This window comes from Selaginella moellendorffii, unplaced genomic scaffold (assembly GCF_000143415.4).
Source record: "Selaginella moellendorffii unplaced genomic scaffold, v1.0 SELMOscaffold_20, whole genome shotgun sequence".
NCBI lineage: Eukaryota > Viridiplantae > Streptophyta > Lycopodiopsida > Selaginellales > Selaginellaceae > Selaginella > Selaginella moellendorffii.
In genome coordinates this window covers 1,096,009-1,118,777 of record NW_003314281.1, presented here as the reverse complement: position 1 = coordinate 1,118,777, position 22,769 = coordinate 1,096,009, and the positions used below count along the sequence as shown (strand labels likewise).

Genomic DNA, 22,769 nt, shown 5'->3' with positions numbered 1-22,769 from the left:
AAAAGGTGAAAAATGAAGAAACTCACTAAAGAAGCTTCCTAAGAATATTCCATCTAGAGAGAGAAAGTGATAAATTTCAGAAGTGAGAATTTTTTTTCTATAAAGTTGAAGATCTTATTATTTGGTGGTGAAATCAAGTCAATCAAAGTTGTGGATGAAGAGTTATTAACTCGAAAAGTCTCAACCATTGGTTGGTGTTCAAGTTTTTGGTAGTTGGAAAATTAGGCACGGCCATTCAGTGTTTTTATAGTTCTTGTTCTTGTTTTCTCTCTCTGGTTCTTGAGTTTTTTCTACTCGAAGATGGTGGGACCTCCCATAGGCCGTCGAGATCTCGTCGCCGATCACATTACTAATAACATGCGGATAAGGCATGCGATCGAGGAGCAGCAAATTCCAACTACCTGTCCAACCTGTGGTCAAGTGTGGTACTATTATTTACGCGTGATCATAGAGGAGTTACTACAGGCCCAACGCACTCAGTATGAGTGATTTGTAGTTACTGCTGAAATATAAGCCCTAGGGGAGTCTTTATTATCTTGTATTTTATCTTCTTATTATCTTCTTTATTATCATGTATTTTTCCTAACAGATGAACAGCAATAGCTCCAGGAATCAAAGGAATTCGATGGATAACCAGCATAGGATCAATGGCTCGCATATCTTTATATTTCCACATAAAAACATATGTATACTCATATAGCAACCTTTAAATTGGTCTCTTAACTCTCCTTCCAACTCTACTCCTATCTTCACTGGTCAAGACTCCTTCACAATTCCAAGGTCTAAATCCATTAGCTCTGAAGACTTGATAAACCTGTTTGCCTTCTCTATGGTTCTTCATAAATTTTCCATGGTTTTTCTACCACCTCTACAACTTGAAAATGCTCTAGATACTCAAGCAACTTCTCCTCATCTGTTGGCTCTGAAAACTCAACCTTAACCATGCTACAATCTACATCACCTCTCCAACCAATGCTTTAGACTATCGCTAGTAGTATCATGCTCAAAAGGTGGCAAGACAAGATCACCCTAAGTTGGCAAGGAAGAATACTATACCCAAGTTGTTTCCTCATTTTCCTTGGTAGAACTCGTGCTCTCGCTCAGACTTTCCTCTTGACATTTCCATCAATTATCTGCATCAATCCTTTTTGCCAGTAACTCACAGCATTATCTTGTATTAACCACAGCTGGCCTAGAAGAAGCAGATAAGTCATCTCACCCATACTCATTTAGAGAACTACAAAATCCACACAAAATTGGATGTCTACTATCACCACTTGAGTTCCTGTGAGCACACCCAGCAGCTTGACTCTCCTTTGATCTGGCATACGAACATGAAAAGGAACTGGAATTAGCACTCTTAAGTTGAGTTGATACACCATCTTGTTAGGAATAATATTCACCCCACTACCTCCATTTAGTGCACAATTCTTGATCCACTGCCCAGCCAAATCCAAATCTATGACTGGGGCTAACATGTTTGTGATCACTAGCCAAACTGAATTAACTACAACTTTTTTACAAGCTCTCATTGCTGCAGAGACCACTTTTCTAAGCCTAGTCTTTCTTTTTTCCCAGCTTATAGAAAGTCCTATCCAAGTCCACAGGTTGAACAAATACAACTCGCAAGTTGACCACTTGTTTGCCATGGTCTTGCTACAGCTTGTGAGGACATTGCTCTTGAGGATGAGGCCCTAAGTATCACAAATTCCACATATCAACTAATAATCCTTTGATTTCTTCACATTTGGACAATTTGCTTGGATATGGCCAAATTCCTTGCAACAATAGCATTCTGGCCCTCTTCCACCTCCTTGACTTCATCCATTGCCCATCCCTTAAAACTGCTGCTACAGCATAATTGTCACAACATATACTAGAATGCTTGATTGCTATGTGGTATATTGTTGCAACATATTTCCTTGATCATAAGGAGTTTGTGGCCAATATTGGACAGGAGCTTGCATTTGAACGTGATAATTTGGGACCACAAATAATTGTGTCTACTGGAAGCATACAGATGGTGATGCACGTTGCATATAAGACTATTGTTGCTGGAAAAAAGGGTGTCACTACTTCCTTCCTGGTTAATAAAAACAATTTTCTAATGCATGATTGTTTTGTCCATAGTACTGACAAGCTGGTCTTCTTTATTGCACAAGATAGTGACCATAGTTTTTACACTTCACACACCAAACATTTTGACGTTCTCTCATTGCTTGTGGCTAATTTTGAGCACCTCAAATCCAATTAAGTTGCATATCTCCTATCTTTTTTGTCAATGCTTCTACCAAATCTTTTTTAACCTTATTGATGTGTGTCTTCCACAAGGCCGCTACAACTTGAGGCTGAATAGAAGGAGCAACTACTAGTGTTAAAGTTATTGCTAGAATATTGCTAAAATTAAAGTTGTTATAGAGCAACATTGAAGTTGTTTTGTCTTGACACCCTTAGATGTTATAATATGGCTTAGATATTTCATCTTTAACTTTGCAAATTTACATTTGCTCTTCTTTGCATAAAGTTTGTCATATTTTTCATCCAAGACTTTACACGAGCTAGAAAAGAGGGTCAAAGATGGTCTGACCAGGATCAATTTCTTTACCATTGTCTTCCTCACATGTAGTGCCCAACTTGAAGCATGAGAATAATTAAAATTATCTTTACATGTCAATCCATCCCATAATCATGCTCCATGAGCTTGGGAATGCCATAACTTTGGAGAGTCATGAGCTTCTTATAAGCCCAGATTTCCTTAACAAAGGCACCAAATTATCAATATTATTTACATCAAGACTAATAGTTTCCAATGTCTTGATGCTAAAATTAGTACGTAAAATAGAGCTAAATAGGGTTTAGTGTTATTTCAACATATTGGTGGCCTAACATGAGAATATGAGTACTTCCTTTATTAGCATGGTATGGAGCTTAGGCTTAAACCCAAGCCAGATGCAAAACAAGGACAGAAATGCAAGTGAAAGCTAACACTTACTCTGTAAAATTTATAACTTATCTCTAAAGTTATTTCTATAATAATTAAGTTCCTCATCACAATCTAGAATCCATTTGAGCTTGTACATATCATCTTCCCATAAATTTGATGTAAACATTCTCTAAGAACTAGATTGGATCATCCATAACCCTCTAATCAATCACACTCCACATTAATAAAAGACGGTAGGACATTGAGAATAGAAAAAGTTATATAATCACATCCCATGGAAGTTAGAGATAACAACACACTAAAGAGGTACAACACTAATATAATCACACTTCATAATACCAAAAGCTCAATACAATGGAGTAGCATCAACAATCTCAAATGATATACTTTTTTGTGATGACAATGTAGTATAGTAGAAGGAAATGCAATAAAGATCAAATAGAATAACAAACCTAACCACAACAATAACTAGAGTTCTATATCTAGCAAAAAGATAATACAAATCTAGATCTAAAAAAGAATGAAGGCATGAAAATAACAATATAATCCCAAACACTATAGCAAAGCACTACAAAAAAGCTTTACCCTCTAAGGATAAATTATAGTGCCTTTCACTTCCACCAATGTGGATATAGGAATAAGTATATTAATTAGGGTTTAGACCCCTGCTTATATACAGGAACAAGTTTCAATGCTAAATAGATTGTCTATAATTAGTGTATATATGTACAAATATTTATAGACCTTACATATGGAGTTTATAATATTTTATCTTATTATAAGTAGTGATAAAACTTACATTTAATTTTAGCTAGTTAAAGTTATCAAACTTTTTATATTGATCATCACAATGTATAACTTTTTAAAAGTTTTGGATATATAATTTACAAAGTAAAAAAGGTTTAAAATTATCTTAATAGTTGATAGAAATTTGATGAGGAAATTTACTATATTACCAACTTTTTATCTTATTCTTTATGTTGAAATTTCTTTAGCACAGGTAAATTTGTTTCAAACTTTTCAAGCTTAATGTTTTTTTTTAGTGTAAGTATAAAATTATAATCAAAACTGGATGTGTTTGGTTAGCGGGTACTAATGCAAATGTGGATATAATATTTACTTCACTTTCAGGAGTCATTTTGGCTTACCAAAACATAGATCATAAAAATTATGATGACTTTGAACGTTGTAATACTGATGTATTCAATGTTCAAGGTACATGTCTATCAGAATATGATAAAATATGTAAAGTTATAGTATCACATGATAATACAGGATCTAATGCTGGATGGTATATAGATTGGATTGATTTTTCAACTCCTTCAAATAATTTTGCAGTGCATTTTGACATAGGAACTTGGATTGAGCAAGATAACTTAGCATATGTAGGAGATACATGCATCGTGTAAAACTATTGCTAGTTATAATAATTTTAGATGGATATGATTGAATAAAATATAAAACTTAAAATTAAGTTTAATTGAAGTCATTATTATTATTGTGTAGCTAATCTTGTTCTTCGAAAGATATAAACTATGTTTTAACTTAAAAAACACTTGCTGACTCTCAAAGACTTGATAGTGAGTGTGTGTTCTTTTATAAGACCACTACTAAGTATTATATACTAATTATTATCATTAATTTATTTTCTAATAAATAATTATTGAATTTTTATATTTGAGTTCATGGTTTCATGCAAGCCAACTTTGCCAAAGAATGTTGCTTCAGACAGTTATAAAGCAAACTAAATTATAAAAAAGGATAAATTCTAGGATAATTACTTCTCATTTTCCAAGAGAAATCTCTAGCACATTTTCTTGGCCTCATCATACACAGGCTAATGAATGTCATATTTAATATTACATACTAATAGCAGATTCTTACTTAAAATACTTACTTGACTCACATAATATCCCACAATATAGGGGATATTTAAAAAATCTACTCCAATTTTCTCCACAAGTTTTGCTTATCTTCAGCTCTTAAAAATGGACATAGACAAGAAAACTTTGCAAGCAGATCATACTATATATAGTTACTCAAACCTGCACCAACATCATTCCTGATTGATAATGAAAACCCCAAAAGTGCAAAGCAATTCTAAAGTACAAACATATACTTGTTGTGTAAAGACTATTGCCACAAACTAAGTACTTGAGTTGTTTATTTTAATCAGCTTGCAATGAAAGTACAAGAAACTTATAAGAAAAAAATTCCTCATAAGCTAAGAAGGCTGTAATATACAATACAAGAAATTCCTAGGAAAATAGATGCCTAGAAAATTGCAAAATACAACTTTAAAAATAGAAAATATCAAGTTCTAAAATGCTAGTCAAAGGTTTGTAGAGTTCTCTCAAACAAAAATCAACAAAGAAAAAAATTGTGTTATTATCTAAGAACAAAGAGAATAAATAGGCCTTGTTATATTTCGGTCTCTACCTATGTTAACCTCTGGAATGGCCAATAAAGCTTGATGAGATTTTATCTCAGCTGGTAACTAGGAATTCCTTTAGAAATTTAACATTTACAATATTTCCTGATAATGATCTACATAAAGAAATCCTCATAAACATAAAACAAATGAAAAAAATACATTTTTAGACTTTTACGAGAATGAACTTCCACTTCTGATGGTTAGAAAGACAAACTTTCAAGAATAGTATATACCCTTAATTTCTAGAAATATAATAAATAGAAGGTAGTAAAGTTGCTCCACCAACTTGTCTATCTATTTCTATTTCAAGGTACATGTCCATTATATTATTTTTCATTTGGTGTGAATAATTTCTAAATAACAGAGGAAAAACTTACTAAAAAGATTGAGGAGAATGAAGTGATTGTGTTTCATTTGGTGTTGATATTTTAGATAATTATTTGGTGAATGTGCTATTTCAATGTCATATTGATAATAAATGCAATCTGAAAGTAATAGATAGAACAGCAAAGCAAGGGAGGTAGACTAAAAAAGTTTTCAACTCTCCAACCTAAACAAGTGATTACTTTTTCATAGATAACATAAATCTTTTATGAGTTTTTTGGTAACTAAAACTCCACAATAGATGGTAGAAATGTTGCTGGTGATGGTGGCAAAGGTTATAAAAATGACACAGAAAGTAAATAACTAAATCATATGTGATTTTAGACATATAGAGCTAAGCATAGATTTCATATGACTTGTATTGTAGTTTATTGCATTTATCAGCACGAGATGGGTAGAGTAGACTTCTAGATGATTGACAAGGAGGGAACCATAGGTATATAGAGTTTGAGTTTCAAGTCATTTTACAAACAAGGGATAAATAGGTTAAGGCACCTTCTCACATAATAAGTGCAAGAGATTTAGTCCTTGTGGCTTTTCAAACTAGTGCAATAGGTGCTCAGTTATTCCCAAGGTATATGATTTCTAGTCAACAAAGAAAATTTATAGTTATGGGCTTTAGGTCAACAATAACAAAGGTCAAGTTGGGTTATGTTATAAATCATGAGCTCTTGAAACAAACTCAATCAACTGTGATCAACAATCATTGTCTTCAAAAGGAAGCATGGTTTACCAAGTCAGAAATCTTGGCTCTTTCGGTTTAAATGAAGACAGTATGAGAGTCTCTTCTGATGTCCACAAATTCTATAAAGATATTATAAGAGGGAAATTCAGGGCATGAAATTTTCTAACTATGAACTTGAATAAACCAAGCTAAAGTAAGTGGTATAATGAGACAACAAAACAAGTAGTTCATATTTAGGGTGGTACTCATTTTTAAGCATCAATTTCTATAATTAGACATAGGTGTTGCTCTGGTGTGGGACAAGAGGAAAACTTCAAGATTTGGCTTTTTTAAAAATACATCTGCAAACATACTAAACCCTAGGCTAAAATTAACTATCAATTTTTAGGTACTATTTTTTCACAAGTCAACAATATCTTATTATACATATAGTTTTCATACTATGACTATAGTTTTTTTTATGTAATTTACTATCAATTTTCAAAAGTGGTTCTAATAGTTCAAAATTATGTAGATTTTAGTCGCTAAGAACTTGATATGCTTAGAATTAGATCATCTGTGTAATTCTTGCTGAGTGATGTTAACTAAACTGTTTTAAATGGAAATCTATTAAAATTGAGCATAAAAGAACTTAGGCCCAATATGGATAGACAGTGGACTATGATAAGAATAAATATGCACATTAAAATCTCTATGAATAATTATAGCGTATATGAATTTTACAAAAATATTTACACCTGTAAACAATAATAGTTTCTTTAGTAGTCAATTCTGTCCATGTCTTTCATAAATTGTGCAATGTTTCTAATAACTGAAATATGCAGCAATTCTTAGTTTGCTTAATAGTAGTGTTATTCCTATTTAGAATTATTATTTATTAATATAATTTAAAAATAATTATTAATATATTTATATATTATAAACACAAGATTAATATTATTGCATATCAACCATTAGATGGTCTAATAAACTTGAATATACTAGGAAAATTTATAAATTATAAATACTCGATTAATCTAAATGAATAGGTGATAGAATATCCTAAAATATTCAGGAATATTCTATATATACTTCTTAAGTAAACCAAAAAATATTTACACTATAATCTAGATGAATAATTATATACTATATGAGTTTTAAAAAACTATTTACAATAACTATATAGAGTAAATTATATTTTATATTTAATTAAAAATAAATAGTATTTAAGTTATAAATAAACTGTAAGAAAATACTAGAGTACAAATTTCTATTTGTAATGATGAATTTATATTAAAAAACATACCAAATGTGTAAACCAAAACCATACAACTTAACATATGAAAAACCATACGAAATCCAGAAACCATATTGGCGAGTTTGCTGTAGTACCTGCAAATTTCTACAATCATGGCTCTAATATCAATCTTGGTACGCAATGCTGCCTTCCCCATATGGATGTAACGGATTTGAGTCACTCGTTTGTGAAGATCATAATATATTCTTGAATTCAAGTGTATAGAAATGACCTTGCAAGTTACCATTGAGAAAGAAGTAGTTGCAAGGAAGGTAGAATCTGCTGTTAAAAGTGCTTAGCAAGCAGTTGTGACGATAAATTTATTCATACCACAGACCAGCGTTGCAGGGCAGTAAACCAGCGAGGAACGTGCGTGTCTCCCCTCCTCGTTTGCTAACAGGATTCCTCTTGCAGCTGAGAGATGCATGCACACGTCGCATGAGCACAACTAATCTTCTCCTTGAATACCTGAGACGTTCTCCTAGATATGGGAGAATCGCTTGATAGAAGATAAGAAGACGTCTACCAGGAGACGGGGGAAGGCCATATGCGCCTGCCACCTGATACGTGACAAGTTGAACAACTACTTAGATCTTGCCCGTGAGATGTACAGTATTGGATCGCTGTTGCGTACTCAGCCCCTGTTGCAGCCGCCAGTGCCGTTTTTTTATCCAAGGTCTGTAGTCCTGTCTGAAAGAGATTTCAAAAAGGAGAAAGGTGACTTTACCTCATTCTGCAAGTCGAATTGCTGCATTGACCAAATGCGTGGCGTAGCCTTCGCAGAAGAAAGAAGCACTGCTCGGCGGCGCGCATAAAATCTGGAGATGCAGCTTACTCCTCAAATGTTTTGGACATTTAAGCAAAAGGTTATAAACGTATAATATTCCAATATTTTAAAACGATAAAGAACAATCTTTCTGTAAATAGTTCCGATAATGTGGCTCCAGCAGCGCCAAGCACTCTTTTGCCGTAGGCCTCAACTGCGGGACAGCCTGCAAGCAGCGATTCATGAGCCCCACCAGAAATCCATGCAAATCACCCGCTGCGCTCCAAGAAAAGATGAGATGCCCTACACCCCAAACATCAACACTCGTGGTGTGAATTCCAACCCTCATTCCGGTGCATGCGTCTCTGGCTTGAGATGATGAACTGCTCCTTCGCTTGGGCTTGCCGCAGCCTCATCGAAATCCAGCAGTATCCACAGCAGTATCGTATCGACGTGCTACATTGTCCCATCTGATGTCCCTGTGGATCAATGCCTCGCTGTCCAGCCACACCACTGCCACCAGTTGTTTCAGTGACTCTGGCTTGCAAGCGAAAGCCCTCTCAAAGACAATTCTAGACTCTTCGAGGTTGAAATGGAGCATAACTTCTGCAAACGGGCAGCCAACCAGCTCCCAGTACATGCTTATCACACGCTCAAAAACCTTTAGTTTGCTGTAAACCTTGGCCACCTTCTTTCTCTTGGTCATATTCAGCTATATCAGGTGGCGCTTGAGCTGAGATGAACAAGTCTCTCAGCGTTATCAAAAGCCTGGTCATGTTCATGCAGACGATGAATTGCTCCACCCAGTCTCTTGCAGAAAACAGATTGAGCGTGACAAGATCATCTCTGAGGTTGATTCCGTTGACGCATCTCATGCAGCAAAAGGTGACCACGTACTCCCTTGCATGATATCCCAAGATGTAGGGGATAGATGATTCATAAGTCCACTCCAGTTTATCCACGAGTTTCTTCCCGGGGTCCCCTTTGCTTCGCGTCCCCTTCTCTTCAGCTCTCAAGAGTGCATACATCCCAGCAAACCTTGCAATCAAATCATGCCGCATGATGCCACTGGAACCTTCACCGGCGTTATCATCCCTGATAGGCTTCTGCTACGAAGAAAAAGGCCATCACGTCCTATCATAAAGGTGGTGGAAGTTATTTACGCTGCCACCAGCCATCGGCGGTAAGATTAGGCGAAGAACGAAAGGTACAATCTCCAAACAGTTCTCACCAGGCTCTGCAGGCCTAAATATCTTCTCCCGGTTTTGATTTGGCAACCTCGTACAGGGCGAACGGAACCGGAAACGCCTGAGTCTCTAAGCTGGTGGTATGGAGAAAGGGGCCTTGCAGGAACTGCCATCTTATCCCGGAGCTCAAATGTGACATCACCAACTCCAGCAAAAATACACTTGGGCTTCCAAAATACAAACAGGTCTTCAGAATGCCTGTGCCGAAGCTGTACCACTGCCAGTAGATTCGTCTCTTGCACAGATAAGCATACGAGGAGGCAGTTCCAGCAGATGCTCCAGAAAGTTTGATCTGTCTCACCTTCAAGCGCAACTACAACCACGAGAGTTATTCCCTGCTTAATTACATTACATGAATAAAATCTCTAGGTAACTCTTGATCTGTTCGCTAGATCTGGACTACGTTCGCCAATGGACCGTCCGTTGACTGCGGGTCAAAGCATCCCGAATCCTCTTTATCAGCATCAACAAGAACTGAGGAAATTTTCGACTTAGATCTACATTTCGTTCTCTGCTGGTAAAAGCTAGAAGTCTTCGAATGAAAAGAATGTCTATACAACCAAGATGCTAATCTCTTTCCATTTACAAGAAATTCCCGTCCTAGAATCTCGCTCGAAAGTTAAAACTGGCCACAGTCCGCGGGAGTTGTGGGAAACCTCTTGCTGTCGGTGCAGTAGTTGTAGATCATGTAGTTGTCCTTGACCCACTTGAGCTTGCTCTTGGTCTCCTCGTCGGTGCTCTGGAATGCCTCTTGCTCCCACCAGTTGCCCCTGGGAGCGCTGCACGACTCCACACCCCCGGCGCAAGCATCCACGCTGAATCCCTTGTACGCCGCCACGAATGGAGCGTGATCCCAGTTGATCTTCTCCAGGCCGCCGCGAGTAGCCCAGTCGTCTCCATTCCACAGACTCGAGTAGATCCCCATGGGCTGGGTCTTCGGGAATGGGATCCCAATGGCTTCGTTGTTCTTGTGGACACGCAAAGGGACATCGTCCACGTAGAATCTGAGGGGCCAAAACCACAGGTTCAGCAATGATCGATCGATATAGAGGGACTAACTTACATGATCTGCTGCTTGTTCCAAAGGAAGGAGTAGCTGTGGAAGTCCTGAGTGGGGTCGAACCAGAGGTAGTGTCGCTGCTCCCGGTTTCCAACGCCATTGGCGAAAACGTTGGTCTGGACGATATATGGCTGCCCCGAAGTGTTGCCCAAGAACTCAAAGTCGAGCTCGTCGTGCTTGTCGGTCTCCGAGGACATGTAGAATGCCGTGACGGTCCCGGCGGAGTCCTTTGGGACCAGCTTGATCTTCATGCTAACATGACCAAACAAGTATTTGGTCCGGGATCCAAATCCAGCACCTGTATCAAGAAAAGAAAAACCATCGATCGATTAATGAGCATCTAGCTTCGATCAAGAGGGCGTGATTTACCTGATGCCTTGTCGAGAACAAGATGCATTTCGGTGCCGCCATTGAGCATTCTCGTGTGATCGTCGGCCCATCTCACATAGTAGTTTTGGGCGAATGGAACGTCCGACTTGATAGGGAGACGAGCAGCGAGCGAGCTCTGGATCATCAAAACCAGAAGCACAGCAGTAGTAGCGGACAGAAACACCGTATCATGAACACCCATTTTGCTAGAAACGAAAGCAAAATCAAGATCGCGACAGAGAAACACTCTATAAGAGATTGATCGCTCGAATGAAAACTTCACTTTCACCTAGAGACCCTGAAGATCGCTTGAATGGTTGAGAGTGAGGGTGGTGCCGGGCATTTATACTGTTTCTCGCATCGCCGCGGAGTAAGCGCGTTAACACAGCACCGAAGCTGAGTTGGATCCAGCTCCACCTTAACCCGTCTTTAATCTAGTAGTGAGGACTTTTAAAGAAAGACTTGGGCGTTCCAAAGGTGGCGGCCCAAGATTGGCTGGGCAGCGTTGATGTGAGACTTTCGTGAGAAAAAACCTTGGCTGGCACAACTCACCGCGTCCACCTGTGGGAGTCGACAAAAACCGTGTTGGTATGTGTGTAGTAACTCCAAACTGGTCTTATAGTTTTATTTTTGCGTGTTATAAAAAGGTGGCGGACAGTGATTTGCCCGTTGCCAAAAGAATGGAGTCTAAGCACTATGTTGTCTCATTTTTGCACTCATGCATGCACGTACCTAGGTGATGGTCAGAATTCTTTTCTTTGTCAGAGGCGTTGAAGAACGTGATTAAAGAATATGCTTCATGAAAATGAGACGGACGCGATTGGCTCCGGGTGGACGGCTTCGATTGGCTTTGCTTTAGAGAGAATAACTAAGCACGATGCGAATATTCGTACAATAGTTGAATGGACCATATGGCCCAAATTTCGTAAGTCTTAGGTCTTTTAGCCTTGGCCTCACCAATGGACGCCGTCGACATTTCTCTTCATTTCCTCGTTCATTGTGGCGCTCTCTTCGCCCCAAATCCGCTCTGGCGCCTCCTCCTGTTGATCGCGCTGGATCTCGTCGCTGCGCGCATCGATCTGCGTGGTAATATTGCGTGTTGGATCGCTCGCCGATCCGGGGCTAGGGTTTTGTGGCAGCAGGGCCGCATTGCCCGTGAAATCAAGATGGATCGGCTCAGGTGATGCCTGATTCGTAGCAGCGATGTTTAAGCGCGTGATCCAGCAGAAATCCAGTGGCAGTGGCGAGGTAAGCTCCAGCCTCCCGGATCGAGGCAATGTTTGATTGGAATCTGCATTACAGGCATCATCCCCGAAATCAGTGAATAGTCTCAAGCCCACGCATGTGGATCTGAGACTAACTGTTCATCACGGGATTCCTGCCTCGGCCTCTGTCCTCGCGTATGAGCCCGGCCAGCGTTTATTGGCAATTGCCTCAAGGTTTGTCAGCATGCAAGCGATCTCTTTCGTTAGTCTTCTCGGATTTTATTTTGGCACAGGGATGGAAGGATCAAAATCTTTGGCCGTGAAGGAGTTGAAGTTCTTTTCAAATCGCCCGCGAATGCGCCTTGTAAATATCTCGAGGTAGTTTATTTGGGTGTGTTGTTGTTTAGCCATGAAATGAGTCCCTTTTCACAGTTCGTTAACAATGAAGGACGATTGATCCATGTCACAACTCGCAACGAAATCGAGGTAGCTTTGGATTTTCTTCGTTACCTTTCTTGCTGTTCTTGAGAGTATGTTCGTTGGTATTTGGACAGGTTTGGGACTTGAGTACAAAGGAGCTTGTCTCGTCTAAAACGTGGGAAGCTGACATCACTGCGTTCGCAGTTATTCAAGCAACAGCATTTATGTATGAGTTTTTTGTCTGGTATCTCATGTTGTATTAACTTGGTGTTGTTTATATGTTCTTTCAGGTACGTTGGAGATGAAACCGGGCAGGTTTCTGTACTCCATTTCAACAACGAGGATCGTTGTTTTGTCGAGATGCAATACACAGTTCCTGCCCATTTGACATTAAGTACGTTTCTAGCGAAAATGTTTTAGCAGTTCTTTATTATCTATTCGATTGCAGGTGGATTGATAGATACGGACGACTCAAGTGCACCGTCGGTGGTGAGCATTCTTCCTCAACCCGATGCTGTTCATAGCAGGCAAGAGAAATGAAAAAGAAAAAACTAATAGTTTCTGGTTGTTTCTGGGACTGATATCGTCCTGATTTTTCTTTTTCCAGGGTTGTTATTGTCTATGGGAACGGTGTTATTGTATTGTGGGGACTTCATGAAGCTCAAGTCCTTGCCATCCGCGGAGGAACCGAAGATCAGCAGAGAAAACTTTCTGGCGGGAAATCTTCAGGTAGTGACGAGGAAGAGAAGGAACCGTGCTGTGCGTGCTGGGCATGCCCGTCTGGCACGCTACTCGCTTGCGGCTACACAGATGGTGATATCTGGTTGTGGAACATCCCTGTCAATCCCAAGGGAAAAGCAGAAAAACCAGACGTTTCGAGCTCACCAGTTCTCAAGATCATTTTATCTTCGGAGGAATTTCGAATGCCGGTCGTGGTGATGAGGTGGTCTACTTCTGTCAAGAGTGACAAGGGGCCTAGTGGTTACCTTTACGTGTTTGGAGGACAGGAAATGGGAATGGCGGAAGTTGTGACGGTTTGTCTTTACATTTTGTGCCTGCATCTTTCTTATCTTCCTTTCTTGCAGGTCTTACCTGTAACAGATCCTGCTTGTCAAATGCAACTCCCACTTCGTGGACCTTTTGCGGACGTGATTATATTGCCTAGTGGCCCGAGTATCGGGAACGGAGCGATGTTGGTGCTTTCATCACCTGGTTCTTTGGATGTGTATGAGGAAGCCAACATCTACGACTCTATAAAAGCTGAGAAGCCTCCTGCTCAACCTGTTCCCTTCCAGCTTCCTTTGACGTTTTCTACAGTCACGTGTGCGAGACTGTTGGCCATTCCAGATCAAAGTATAGTTGCAAGTATTATACTGAAGGTAGGCTCGTTCTTCTTGCTTTATGATGTATGCCTAATCTTTTTATGGATCAGATTCCACGCTTATTGAAGGGTAACGTGCCTCCTGCGTTTCCATCAGGAATGAGATGGCCTGTCAGTGGCGGAAACTTCAGCTCTACTACCGTTGACAGAAGGTCGCCACCCTGTCTCTACATAACTGGTCATGAAAATGGTCTGATCAACGTTTGGGACGCTTCAACACCATGTCTCTATTTTTTGGCGTCGGTGAATAATAGAGTAAGCGAATGATTTGTGTAACTCCAAACGCTGAAAACCATTGTACAGGAGCTGGTAGGATCGGAATTAGCCTCCACATGTGCTATTGACTTCTGTCCAACGGTTGGGCTGCTAGCAGCTGGTGACGAGGCTGGTCTTGTAAGTTTCTTTTTGGAGAATTACCCAATGGATATGAATTTCACCACGCGCAGGTTTTTGTATATACAATGCAAGGCGAATCGGGGGAAGGGACGTGCCATTTTATCAGCAAGAACGAGCCATCGACAAGTAAAATTTGTTTTTGCGTCACAAAGCTTACAGAATCACCTTCCGCCTGCAGAAAGAGAAATAGAGTATTCTGCTGGGTTTCAGTGTTTTGCTATTCTAAACCTCCACACAGCACCAATCAGAAGCTTAACTATCAGAACCGACTGTCGTTGTATTGCAATTGGCGATGACAATGGATTGGTATGCACAAGCATTTATTGTTTTTACGACTGATCGGGTTTTTGAAACAGGTTACCTTGTTCGATATCGAAGCTTGCGTGGTTCGTTTCCATGGGAAATGTGGGAGTCCCTCAGGAATTGTCTCGTCTTGTTTTATAAGTCTTCTAGCACGCGACCCAAAATCGTTCAAACAAGACACTATTGTGCTTGTGTTACTGAAGGATGCGTGTATTGCTGCAATTGATGGCAGCAGCGGGAAGACTATTGGCTCTGGTCGTCCTAATAATCCTTCCGTTGCGATTTCTCTACATGTTCTCGGTACGCCTTTCTCCCTTTTTTCCAAAAGCTAGCTGGATGCTGAATTGTATGTCCTCTTAATCAGATCCATCAGGATCGTCAGTAAAATCAGTATCTCGAGCTCCTTCAAGGAAAGCCTCTAAACGGTCCGTTGTAATGGCTGTTATTGAGACTGACAGCTCAGGTAGCCATATTGAACCTGCCGAAGGGAACGAAGAAATAGAGGAGGATGTGAAACAGGACGACGACTGGACAGGATCTGACAACCTCGTACTATTATGCTCTGAAGATTCATTGCGCGTGTATTCTATTTCATCTGTTCTTCAGGTTCGTTATTCTAAAGAATTCAAAGGTTTTGTTCCAAATGCTTTGTTTCAGGGAATGCGAACAACAATTAGAAAAGAAAGACTTGAAAAGCCTTGCTGCGCGGCATCGGTATTTGATAGCGGAATACACGGCTCCGGTCTTCTTCTTTTATATGATACCGGTGATATTGAAATCCGGTAACGTTGCCAGGGTTGTAATGCATTGTTTTAATGTTCTTTGTGCCAGCAGGTCGTTACCAGCGTTGGAGGTTATCAAATTAACCTCGCTAAGTGAGTCTTTACGTTGGGAATTTGGCAGCAGTCCAAGCTTCTTCAGAACTTTTGCTGTAGCATCCAATGGACGTGTAACTGCAGTATGTCGACTATCATTTTCCATCATCTCCATACTGAATGGTCTTTTGACAGGTTGATGCAGATCAGGAGGTTTTGTTTATGTCAGTCGTTGCAGATGAAAACGACATGAGGTGTGTTAGTGGAAAGTTTCTTTAATAGCTAAAACATTTGGAACAGGTTACCGGGCTCTTACCCGCTACTATACGATAAAGATGTTGCCACAGCAACAGAAGCAGCCATCAAAGCGAGTGTTCAAGCAGCCAAGAAGAAGGTGAGAGCTTGTTTTTTCTCTTGGCTTACTGACTGATGTAAATGTAAATGTCTTTCGTTCTACAGCAAAGTCAGATCCAGGATCTTTTTGGCGGAGTTATGAAAGAATTAAAGCATTCTCTAGGCAATGCTGTGGGCGGGGAGCGTACGGCCCTTGAGCTCCCCAAGCTTTTCTCGAAGCAAGTGTCACCGGTCGCCTCCCATGGAACTAGTATAGTGAAAAGGCTGAAGGCGGCTGCGAGTTCAGAGTCTTCTTCCAACGAACGCCATAGTGATCGAAATGCCGAGCAACATACTGAGCGGCAGACCGACAGTCCTGATAAAGAAACTGAGTTAGATATTGGTAAGGTCAAGGTTCCAATTCTCTCTTTCTCTCTCACACTATGGCTCTGCAGATGACATCGATCTCGGTGACGACGACTTGAAATCGCCATCGCCATCGCCTTCGGAAGGCTCGGTAAAAAAGGGCGGTGTGATGAGAAAGTTGAGAAGTAGCTTCAACAAAGGTACTTCTTTCTAGTACAAGAATCAATCTTACAATCGTTTGCTTTTAGCAGGCAAGAAGAAAGCTTCTATCAAAGGGGACGAGGACGAGGAGAGAAATATGCTTTTTGAAGGTGGCTCAACGGAGACTAAACAATCAAGCAAAACGCCGACAATGCGAACAGCCGAAGAGATCAAGGCAGCCTATGGTCACAAAAGATCTGCGGTAACTAACTACCAGAGAAGTTTCTTTCAGCTCATTCACTCACTCGATTTTGCATGAATGGGGTTTAGGAAGCAAGCAGCGCCGCGGCACACACCAGAGATCGATTGATGGAACGGCAGGAGCGCTTGCAGGTGAGCATGTTCTTTCTGCAATCCAAAGAGCCTAACGTTGTCCGGCTGGTAACAGAACATAAACCGGAGGACGGAAGAAATGCAAGACAGCGCAGAGAACTTTGCATCAATGGCTGAAGAGCTCGCGAAGAAAATGGAGTCTAGAAAATGGTGGGAAATCTAAAGCCGATCTTGTCACTTTCGAATCGATCAACGAGATTTACAAGCGCGCGTCCACGTCCCTCCCTCTCATTGCTTTAGCGAGGTGGATTCTAGAAAGAACTACGCGAACTACTCGATCATCAAAATCGATCGAGCCTAGTTCTTTTGTTTGTTTGACGAAGAGCTAACGAACGAACGATCAATCTTTCTAAACTTGCCACCATTTGCGAGAGGCCATCATCTTCTCCAGCTCTCTCGCCGTCGCGGCGAAGTTCTCCGAATTGCTGTGTAGTGCTTGGGCCTTGTCCTCTACCCTCTGGAGCGTTGTTTAAAGTGAGATAGTGGGAATCTGGGCTGGAATCTCTCTTCCTACTCTAAAAAAGAGTAGATCCACTTTACCTTGAGCTTCTCCTGGCGCTCTGCTAGAGCAGCTCTGGCCTTCGCTGCTGGAGAATCCTGTCAATAAGAGAGAGGCCCTCAAGTAAGATCCAAAACAAAGCTAGCATCTCTATTGCCAGTTGATTTGCGGACCTCAAATCCATATTCTCTCTTGATTTCCTTGGGTGTTCTTCTAGCCGGCTGGATTCTCTGCTCTGTGGATCTCTTCCTCTTCTTCTTTCCTGATAAGAAGCTAAATCTCTGGGATCCAAAGAGCAATGGACGATCTACCTTTAAGCCTGAGCGCGGCGCGTTTGAGCTTCTGGATCACAAGCCTGATTCGAAGCGCAAGCAGTGGAAAAACCTCCATTCCTCACACACGCGGGGGAGACAGGCGACGGACATCTCTACACAGTTCTTTTTTAAATCCACACCGAATATTCACTCCGCGAAACCACTGACTGACGGAGGGCAGGGAGCACATTCCGTTATATTGACGGAATATCTGCTCACAAGAGAGTGGATTGTATCATGTTCCATAGAAACACCTGGCGAATTATAATCAGTTTTCCAGGTAACTTTAACCAATTGCGTGTATGATTGAATGTGACTCGAGGCTTTAAATTTTTAAGCAACCATATGCACAGTGTGACGTGGTCGTATCCACTGTAGAGCTGACTTTGTATATATGTATATATAAATGTGTAAGACGAGGACATAACTTTTGCTCTGGCTCTAGAGGGAAATGGGCAATTTTCAGAAGCTGAGTCTTCATAATTGTTTTCATCTCATTTGTGTTATGACACAAATAAGCTCTTCTGCGGCCATGTTCATAAGCCCAGATTTTAATGTTGAATCTTCTGCATTTCAGATACTCCTTCGCAAACTACGTCAGGATTGTTTCAAGCCTTTGCGTGGGGGTTTTGGTGACACGTGTGATTATACAATGTTGCAGTCTAGTTCCTGGAAGTAATATGCAGTCTTTTGAAGCACAAGCCCATGATAATGAAGCTCTAGTTGGAGAGTTTTGGACTTCCTGAGCTGGAAGTCGGCCACAAGTTTTGTCTCGGCACCATGCGTTTTTCTCTACTAGTAAGTTAGATTGCTCTCGTTTTTCTTTTTATACCTTTGCTTACTTTCGCAGGGCTGTTCCACCGTGATTCAAGACGTGCTTGGAGTTGCATCTTAACTACGAGCATACAGCCACCTTACGCGAGGTGGTATGTGTTGTTCGAGTTGATCCTGTCCTAGTCTGATGGCATCTCGTTCAAGCTTATATGCTTCTTTGTTTTCTGTGTTTTGTTGTAAATCTGCAGAGCAAATATAAATAAGTTTTGAGGCAGGTAAGCTCAATATTTATTTTCTTTTTTTCACTTTTGATGGATGATATATTTAAAGATTTTACTTCATACCATGACAACATTACAACTCTCATCCACCCAATTGGTTGTTTTCCCAATCGTGCTTTGTCTAAGGGGTCTGCTTACTCAGTGGAAGTGCGCAGCAAATAGGCCTGAGGTTCGCCATAACATTCAGCCCTCCAGAATTTATGGATATGTGATGATTGAGCTCCACTGGACGTTCCTTCAAATCCGGATTCCTCAAATTTAAAATATATATACGTACACACACACAAACTAAACAACATTTAGTCTGTGAACAATAAATAATTAAACTGGCGTTCTGTCGGGAAGATCCGAGCAGCGATAACTAACTTTCAGCTCATTCACTCACTCGAATTTGCATGAATGGGGTTTAGGAGGCAAGCAGCGCCGCGGCACACGCTAGAGATCGATTGATGGAACGGCAGGAGCGCTTGCAGGTGAGCATCATCTTTCTGCAATCCAAAGAGCCTAACGTTGTCCGGCTGAAATGGTGGGAAATCTAAAGCCGATCTTGGCGGGCCACAGCAAACATTCTTCCACTCTCCGCTGGTTTTTGCGTGGGGCGGCCGAAGAAGCCGTTCGCCCTCCTCCCTCCCCTCTCTGGCTGGGAGGCGTCTGCCCGCGCCGAGGATGGGGCAGCAGACAGTGGGCGGTTTGGCCCCCCGAAGAGGCCCCATTCTTCCTTCTTCACCCCGGACCCGGTTTCCGGGCGAATCGATCAACGAGATTTACAAGCGCGCGTTCACGTTGGGTTCCAGAAAGAACTACGCGATCATCAAAATCGATCGAGCATAGTCTTTTTGTTTGTTTAAGCAACGAACGATCAATATCTCCAAACTTGCCACCATTTCGTCTTCTCCGCCTCTCTCACCACCTCTCTCGCCAGCCCGGCGAAGTTCTCCGCACTGCTCTGTAGTGTTTGGGCCTTGTCCTCTACCCTCTGGACCGTTGTTTAAAAGTGAGATAGTGGGAATCTGGACTGGAATCTCTCTTCCTAGTCTAAAAAAGAGTGTAAGATCTAAGATCCAATTTACCTCGAGCTTCTCGTGGCGCTCTGCTAGAGCAGCCCTGGCCTTTGCTGCTGGAGAATCCTGTCAATAAGAGAGATGCACTCAAGTAAGAACCAAAACAAAGCTAGCATCTCTATTGCCAGATGATTTGCGGACCTGGAATCCATAGTCTCTCTTGATTTCCTCGGGTGGTCTTCTAGCCGGCTGGATTCTCTGCTCTGTGGAGCTCTTCCTCTTCTTCTTTCCTGATAAGAAGCTAAATCTCTGGGATCCAAAGAACAATGGACGATCTACCTTTAAGCCTGAGCGCGGCGCGTTTGAGCTTCTGGATCACAAGCCTGATTCGAAGCGCAAGCAGCGGACAAACCTCCATTCCTCACACACGCGGGGGAACGGACATCTCTACACAGTTCTTTTTAAATCCACTCCCCGAAACCACCGACCGACGGAGGGCAAAGAGCTCATTTCCCCATGTTGACGGAATGTCTGCTCACAGTAAAAGTGAAAGACGTCTTGAGTGGATTGTATCATGTTCCATAGAAACACCTGTGAATTATAATCAGTTTTCAAGGTAGCTTTAAGTGACTCAAGGCTTTAAATTCTTAAGCAACCATATGCACTGTGTGACGGGTCGTATCCACTGTCAAGCTGACTTTGTACCGAGTCTGACATAACTTTTGCTTTGGCTCTAGTGGGGAATGGGCAATTTTCAGAAGCTGAGTCTAGTTTTGTTCATGATTGTTTTCATCTCATTTGTGTTTATAACACAAATAAGTTCTTCTGCGGCGATTTTAATACTGAATCTAATTTTCTGCATTTTAGATCACTTGACTGGGCATCGCAAACTACTTCAGGATTGTTTCGAGCCTTTGTGTAAGGGTTTTGGTGACCCAGAGAAATGTTGTGAAGGGTATGTTTCCATACTCCAAGGAGTAGGAGCGTTTGGTTATTGTGTCCCTCAATTTTGAAAAACACTTGTGATTATACAATGTTGAAGTCTAATTCCTGGAAGTAATATACACCATTTGGAAGCTGATCGTGAAGCTCTATTTGGAGAGTTTTGGAGTTCCTGAGCTGGAAGTCGGCCACAAGTTTTGTCTCGGCTTTGACACCATGCAGACCATGCGTTTTTCTCTACTAGTAAGTTAGATTGCTCTCGTTTTGTTTTCTATAACTTTGCTTGTGTACTTTCGCAGGGCTTCAAAAAGCTATCTCATAACATGGACAGCAGATTTGAGCCGCACTGTGCATGTTTGGGTGGACAGCACTTTCAGATTCCACTATGATCTCAAGACGTGCTTGGAGTTGCATCTTAACTACAAGGTGATGGTAGAGATGGAGTCCATACAGCCACCTTAGGCAAGGTGGTATGTGTTGTTGGAGTTGATGTCCTAGTCTGATGGCATCTTGATCAAGTTTATATGCTGCTTTGTTTTCTGTGTTTTGTTGTAAATTTTAGAAGTTTTGTAATGCCCTTAGACAGAGACAGAAGAATTTTGAGGTCATAAGTTGCACAAGTGTGAAGCTCAATTTTATTTTATTTTATTTTTCTTCATTTTTGGTGGATGGTATATTTAAAGATCATTCTTCATACAAGTGAGACCATACCAACAATACAACTCCCATCCACCCAGTTGATTTATTTTCCCAATCGTGCTTTGTCTAAGGGGTCTGCTTACTCAGTGGAAGTGCGGCAGCAAATAGGGCCTGAGGTTTGCCACAACATTCAGCCCTCCAGAATTAAAAAAATAATCGGTCTATCTTCTTCGTTCTTCCACCTTTGCTTGTTCTTATGAATAAGAATCTTTCTTTTTTCTGTCATGGAAGCACTTAACTTTGTGCTGGCAACGAATATATTGTTGCTCCACCTGATGTTTCTTCAAATCCTCGTTTTTGGATTCCCCAATTTAATACATATAATATTAAAACTAATATATATATTTAAAATGTATGGAGTAGATGTCGGGAAAGACATTCCGTCAAGCTGACGGAATATCTGCCCATAGCCCTAGCGCTAGGGTTTTGTTTCCCCCGGGCCAAAATGGTAGATATGGCGGCGAGCCAGCAGCAGCGCGCGGCCGCGCAGTTGAATCCACAGGCCAATCTCGCCCTGTGCGTCTCCAAACGGGAGAAGCTCCTCGAGGAGCTCCGAAACGTTGAGAAGCAGGTTTGTGTAAAGGGAATATATCTTTGGCATCTCTGGATATTCCGGAATCATTTACAGGTGTATGATCTCGAGACCACTTATCTGCACGACTCGAGCCAGTGCGGCAACGTTCTCAAGGGATTCGAGGGATTTCTCTCCTCCGCCAAGGGAGCTGGAAAGTAAGTTTGCTCTCGAGCAAAGCAACCAAAAAAAAAAAAAAAAAAAAAAAAAAGCATTGCTCGAATCAAAGATTAACGTAACCTTTGAATCTCTTTCTCTTTCTGTCTCAGCATGAAGAGACCACGCAAGTTCTCCACCGAGGATCGTTTGTTTTCTTTGTCTTCGGTCACTTCCCCTGCTGTAAGTTGAAAGAAAAAAAAAACCACCAAAACCAGAGAATTATGTGTCTAGTAATGCCAACTTTTTCTCCATACCCGGCCATTCTTCTTTTTGTTGTCTCTTCCAAGGCCGAAGAGAATGCTCTAGGACGAGACACCGAGGGAAGACTAGATGGAAGCGGCCAAAGTCGGATCAAGATCGCGGGAACGCCAGCAAACGGGCCGTAAGTAGAGCACGCAAACTTGTTTACCTTATTCTCAACTTTCTTCTATTTGGATCGCAGCGGGAAGCAAAAGCGACGAACCGGCCCTCGAGACGGCAAGAGGATCAAGCAGATGAACGAGCATGATCTGGAGGAGGATGATGATCTCGACTTGATAGCTCGATAGCCCTGTTTTGTACATGACAAGTAGTAAGCAATTGAGTGTATGTATATACATATCGAAAAACAG

General features: G+C 41.1%; 6 protein-coding genes across 7 annotated transcripts in view; 2 read left to right on the top strand and 4 right to left on the bottom strand.

Annotated features, from left to right (window-relative positions):
- Window positions 1–8,905, bottom strand: part of LOC9637322 (G-type lectin S-receptor-like serine/threonine-protein kinase SD2-5) — a 68,530-nt gene extending 59,625 nt beyond the window's left edge. Inside the window, exons 1-4 of the mRNA XM_002972711.2 lie at window positions 8,833–8,905; window positions 8,624–8,715; window positions 8,335–8,413; window positions 8,061–8,137 (exon numbers count right to left, since the gene is read on the bottom strand). Coding sequence (XP_002972757.2) covers window positions 8,061–8,137; window positions 8,335–8,413; window positions 8,624–8,715; window positions 8,833–8,905 — 321 coding nt within the window. The remainder of the gene's footprint in view (window positions 1–8,060; window positions 8,138–8,334; window positions 8,414–8,623; window positions 8,716–8,832) is intronic.
- Window positions 8,906–10,248: 1,343 nt separating this feature from the next.
- LOC9637321 (probable xyloglucan endotransglucosylase/hydrolase protein 5) lies at window positions 10,249–11,546 on the bottom strand. The gene is made up of 3 exons (XM_002972710.2): window positions 11,166–11,546; window positions 10,800–11,094; window positions 10,249–10,740 (listed from the first exon to the last, which is right to left on the bottom strand). Exons 1-3 carry the CDS (start codon window positions 11,365–11,367, stop codon window positions 10,356–10,358), a joined length of 882 nt encoding a protein of 293 aa, XP_002972756.1. The 5' UTR covers window positions 11,368–11,546; the 3' UTR covers window positions 10,249–10,355.
- Window positions 11,547–12,110: 564 nt separating this feature from the next.
- Window positions 12,111–17,272, top strand: LOC9636559. 2 transcript variants are annotated; one of them, XM_024677725.1, is made up of 24 exons: window positions 12,111–12,413; window positions 12,468–12,604; window positions 12,664–12,748; window positions 12,803–12,856; window positions 12,925–13,016; window positions 13,081–13,184; window positions 13,239–13,317; window positions 13,398–13,824; window positions 13,876–14,169; window positions 14,223–14,426; window positions 14,475–14,564; window positions 14,618–14,693; window positions 14,746–14,873; window positions 14,924–15,170; window positions 15,235–15,476; window positions 15,528–15,652; window positions 15,705–15,828; window positions 15,881–15,939; window positions 15,986–16,079; window positions 16,145–16,421; window positions 16,474–16,584; window positions 16,636–16,787; window positions 16,856–16,918; window positions 16,974–17,272. In XM_024677725.1, the coding sequence occupies exons 1-24, from the start codon at window positions 12,369–12,371 to the stop codon at window positions 17,079–17,081; spliced, it is 3,417 nt and encodes a 1,138-aa protein (XP_024533493.1). In that variant the 5' UTR covers window positions 12,111–12,368; the 3' UTR covers window positions 17,082–17,272. The 2 variants fall into 2 exon arrangements, with proteins under 2 accessions (XP_024533493.1, XP_024533492.1); XM_024677724.1 differs by having other exon boundaries at window positions 16,633–16,787.
- Window positions 17,066–17,853, bottom strand: LOC9636558. Its single transcript, XM_002972709.2, has 4 exons — window positions 17,729–17,853; window positions 17,591–17,679; window positions 17,459–17,515; window positions 17,066–17,375 (listed from the first exon to the last, which is right to left on the bottom strand). Exons 1-4 carry the CDS (start codon window positions 17,805–17,807, stop codon window positions 17,268–17,270), a joined length of 333 nt encoding a protein of 110 aa, XP_002972755.1. The 5' UTR covers window positions 17,808–17,853; the 3' UTR covers window positions 17,066–17,267.
- A 1,716-nt stretch (window positions 17,854–19,569) lies between these two features.
- Window positions 19,570–20,269, bottom strand: LOC9636557. Its single transcript, XM_002972708.2, has 4 exons — window positions 20,127–20,269; window positions 19,989–20,077; window positions 19,857–19,913; window positions 19,570–19,762 (listed from the first exon to the last, which is right to left on the bottom strand). The coding sequence occupies exons 1-4, from the start codon at window positions 20,203–20,205 to the stop codon at window positions 19,646–19,648; spliced, it is 342 nt and encodes a 113-aa protein (XP_002972754.1). The 5' UTR covers window positions 20,206–20,269; the 3' UTR covers window positions 19,570–19,645.
- Window positions 20,270–21,758: 1,489 nt separating this feature from the next.
- LOC112347222 (chromatin modification-related protein eaf6-like) lies at window positions 21,759–22,756 on the top strand. Its single transcript, XM_024677755.1, has 5 exons — window positions 21,759–21,999; window positions 22,057–22,157; window positions 22,269–22,338; window positions 22,446–22,540; window positions 22,601–22,756. Exons 1-5 carry the CDS (start codon window positions 21,874–21,876, stop codon window positions 22,704–22,706), a joined length of 498 nt encoding a protein of 165 aa, XP_024533523.1. The 5' UTR covers window positions 21,759–21,873; the 3' UTR covers window positions 22,707–22,756.
- The last annotated feature ends 13 nt before the right edge of the window (window positions 22,757–22,769 follow it).

Bases quoted from the DNA above. Each gene is read 5' to 3' on its own strand.
- LOC9637321 (XM_002972710.2), bottom strand. From the start codon at position 11,367: ATGGGTGTTCATGATACGGTGTTTCTGTCCGCTACTACTGCTGTGCTT. The intron at 11,095-11,165 runs GTAAATCACGCC...TTCTTGATACAG, and splicing joins TGTTCTCGACAAGGCATCAG to GTGCTGGATTTGGATCCCGG. The intron at 10,741-10,799 runs GTAAGTTAGTCC...TTGGCCCCTCAG, and splicing joins TGGAACAAGCAGCAGATCAT to ATTCTACGTGGACGATGTCC.
- LOC9636559 (XM_024677724.1), top strand. From the start codon at position 12,369: ATGTTTAAGCGCGTGATCCAGCAGAAATCCAGTGGCAGTGGCGAG. The intron at 12,414-12,467 runs GTAAGCTCCAGC...TCTGCATTACAG, and splicing joins AATCCAGTGGCAGTGGCGAG to GCATCATCCCCGAAATCAGT. The intron at 13,017-13,080 runs GTATGAGTTTTT...ATGTTCTTTCAG, and splicing joins ATTCAAGCAACAGCATTTAT to GTACGTTGGAGATGAAACCG.
- LOC9636558 (XM_002972709.2), bottom strand. From the start codon at position 17,807: ATGGAGGTTTTTCCACTGCTTGCGCTTCGAATCAGGCTTGTGATCCAG. The intron at 17,680-17,728 runs GTAGATCGTCCA...GCTTCTTATCAG, and splicing joins CGCCGCGCTCAGGCTTAAAG to GAAAGAAGAAGAGGAAGAGA. The intron at 17,376-17,458 runs GTAAAGTGGATC...ACAACGCTCCAG, and splicing joins AGCGCCAGGAGAAGCTCAAG to AGGGTAGAGGACAAGGCCCA.
- LOC9636557 (XM_002972708.2), bottom strand. From the start codon at position 20,205: ATGGAGGTTTGTCCGCTGCTTGCGCTTCGAATCAGGCTTGTGATCCAG. The intron at 19,914-19,988 runs GTCCGCAAATCA...TCTTATTGACAG, and splicing joins AGAGAGACTATGGATTCCAG to GATTCTCCAGCAGCAAAGGC. The intron at 19,763-19,856 runs GTAAATTGGATC...ACAACGGTCCAG, and splicing joins AGCGCCACGAGAAGCTCGAG to AGGGTAGAGGACAAGGCCCA.
- LOC112347222 (XM_024677755.1), top strand. From the start codon at position 21,874: ATGGTAGATATGGCGGCGAGCCAGCAGCAGCGCGCGGCCGCGCAGTTG. The intron at 22,158-22,268 runs GTAAGTTTGCTC...TTTCTGTCTCAG, and splicing joins TCCGCCAAGGGAGCTGGAAA to CATGAAGAGACCACGCAAGT. The intron at 22,339-22,445 runs GTAAGTTGAAAG...GTCTCTTCCAAG, and splicing joins CTTCGGTCACTTCCCCTGCT to GCCGAAGAGAATGCTCTAGG.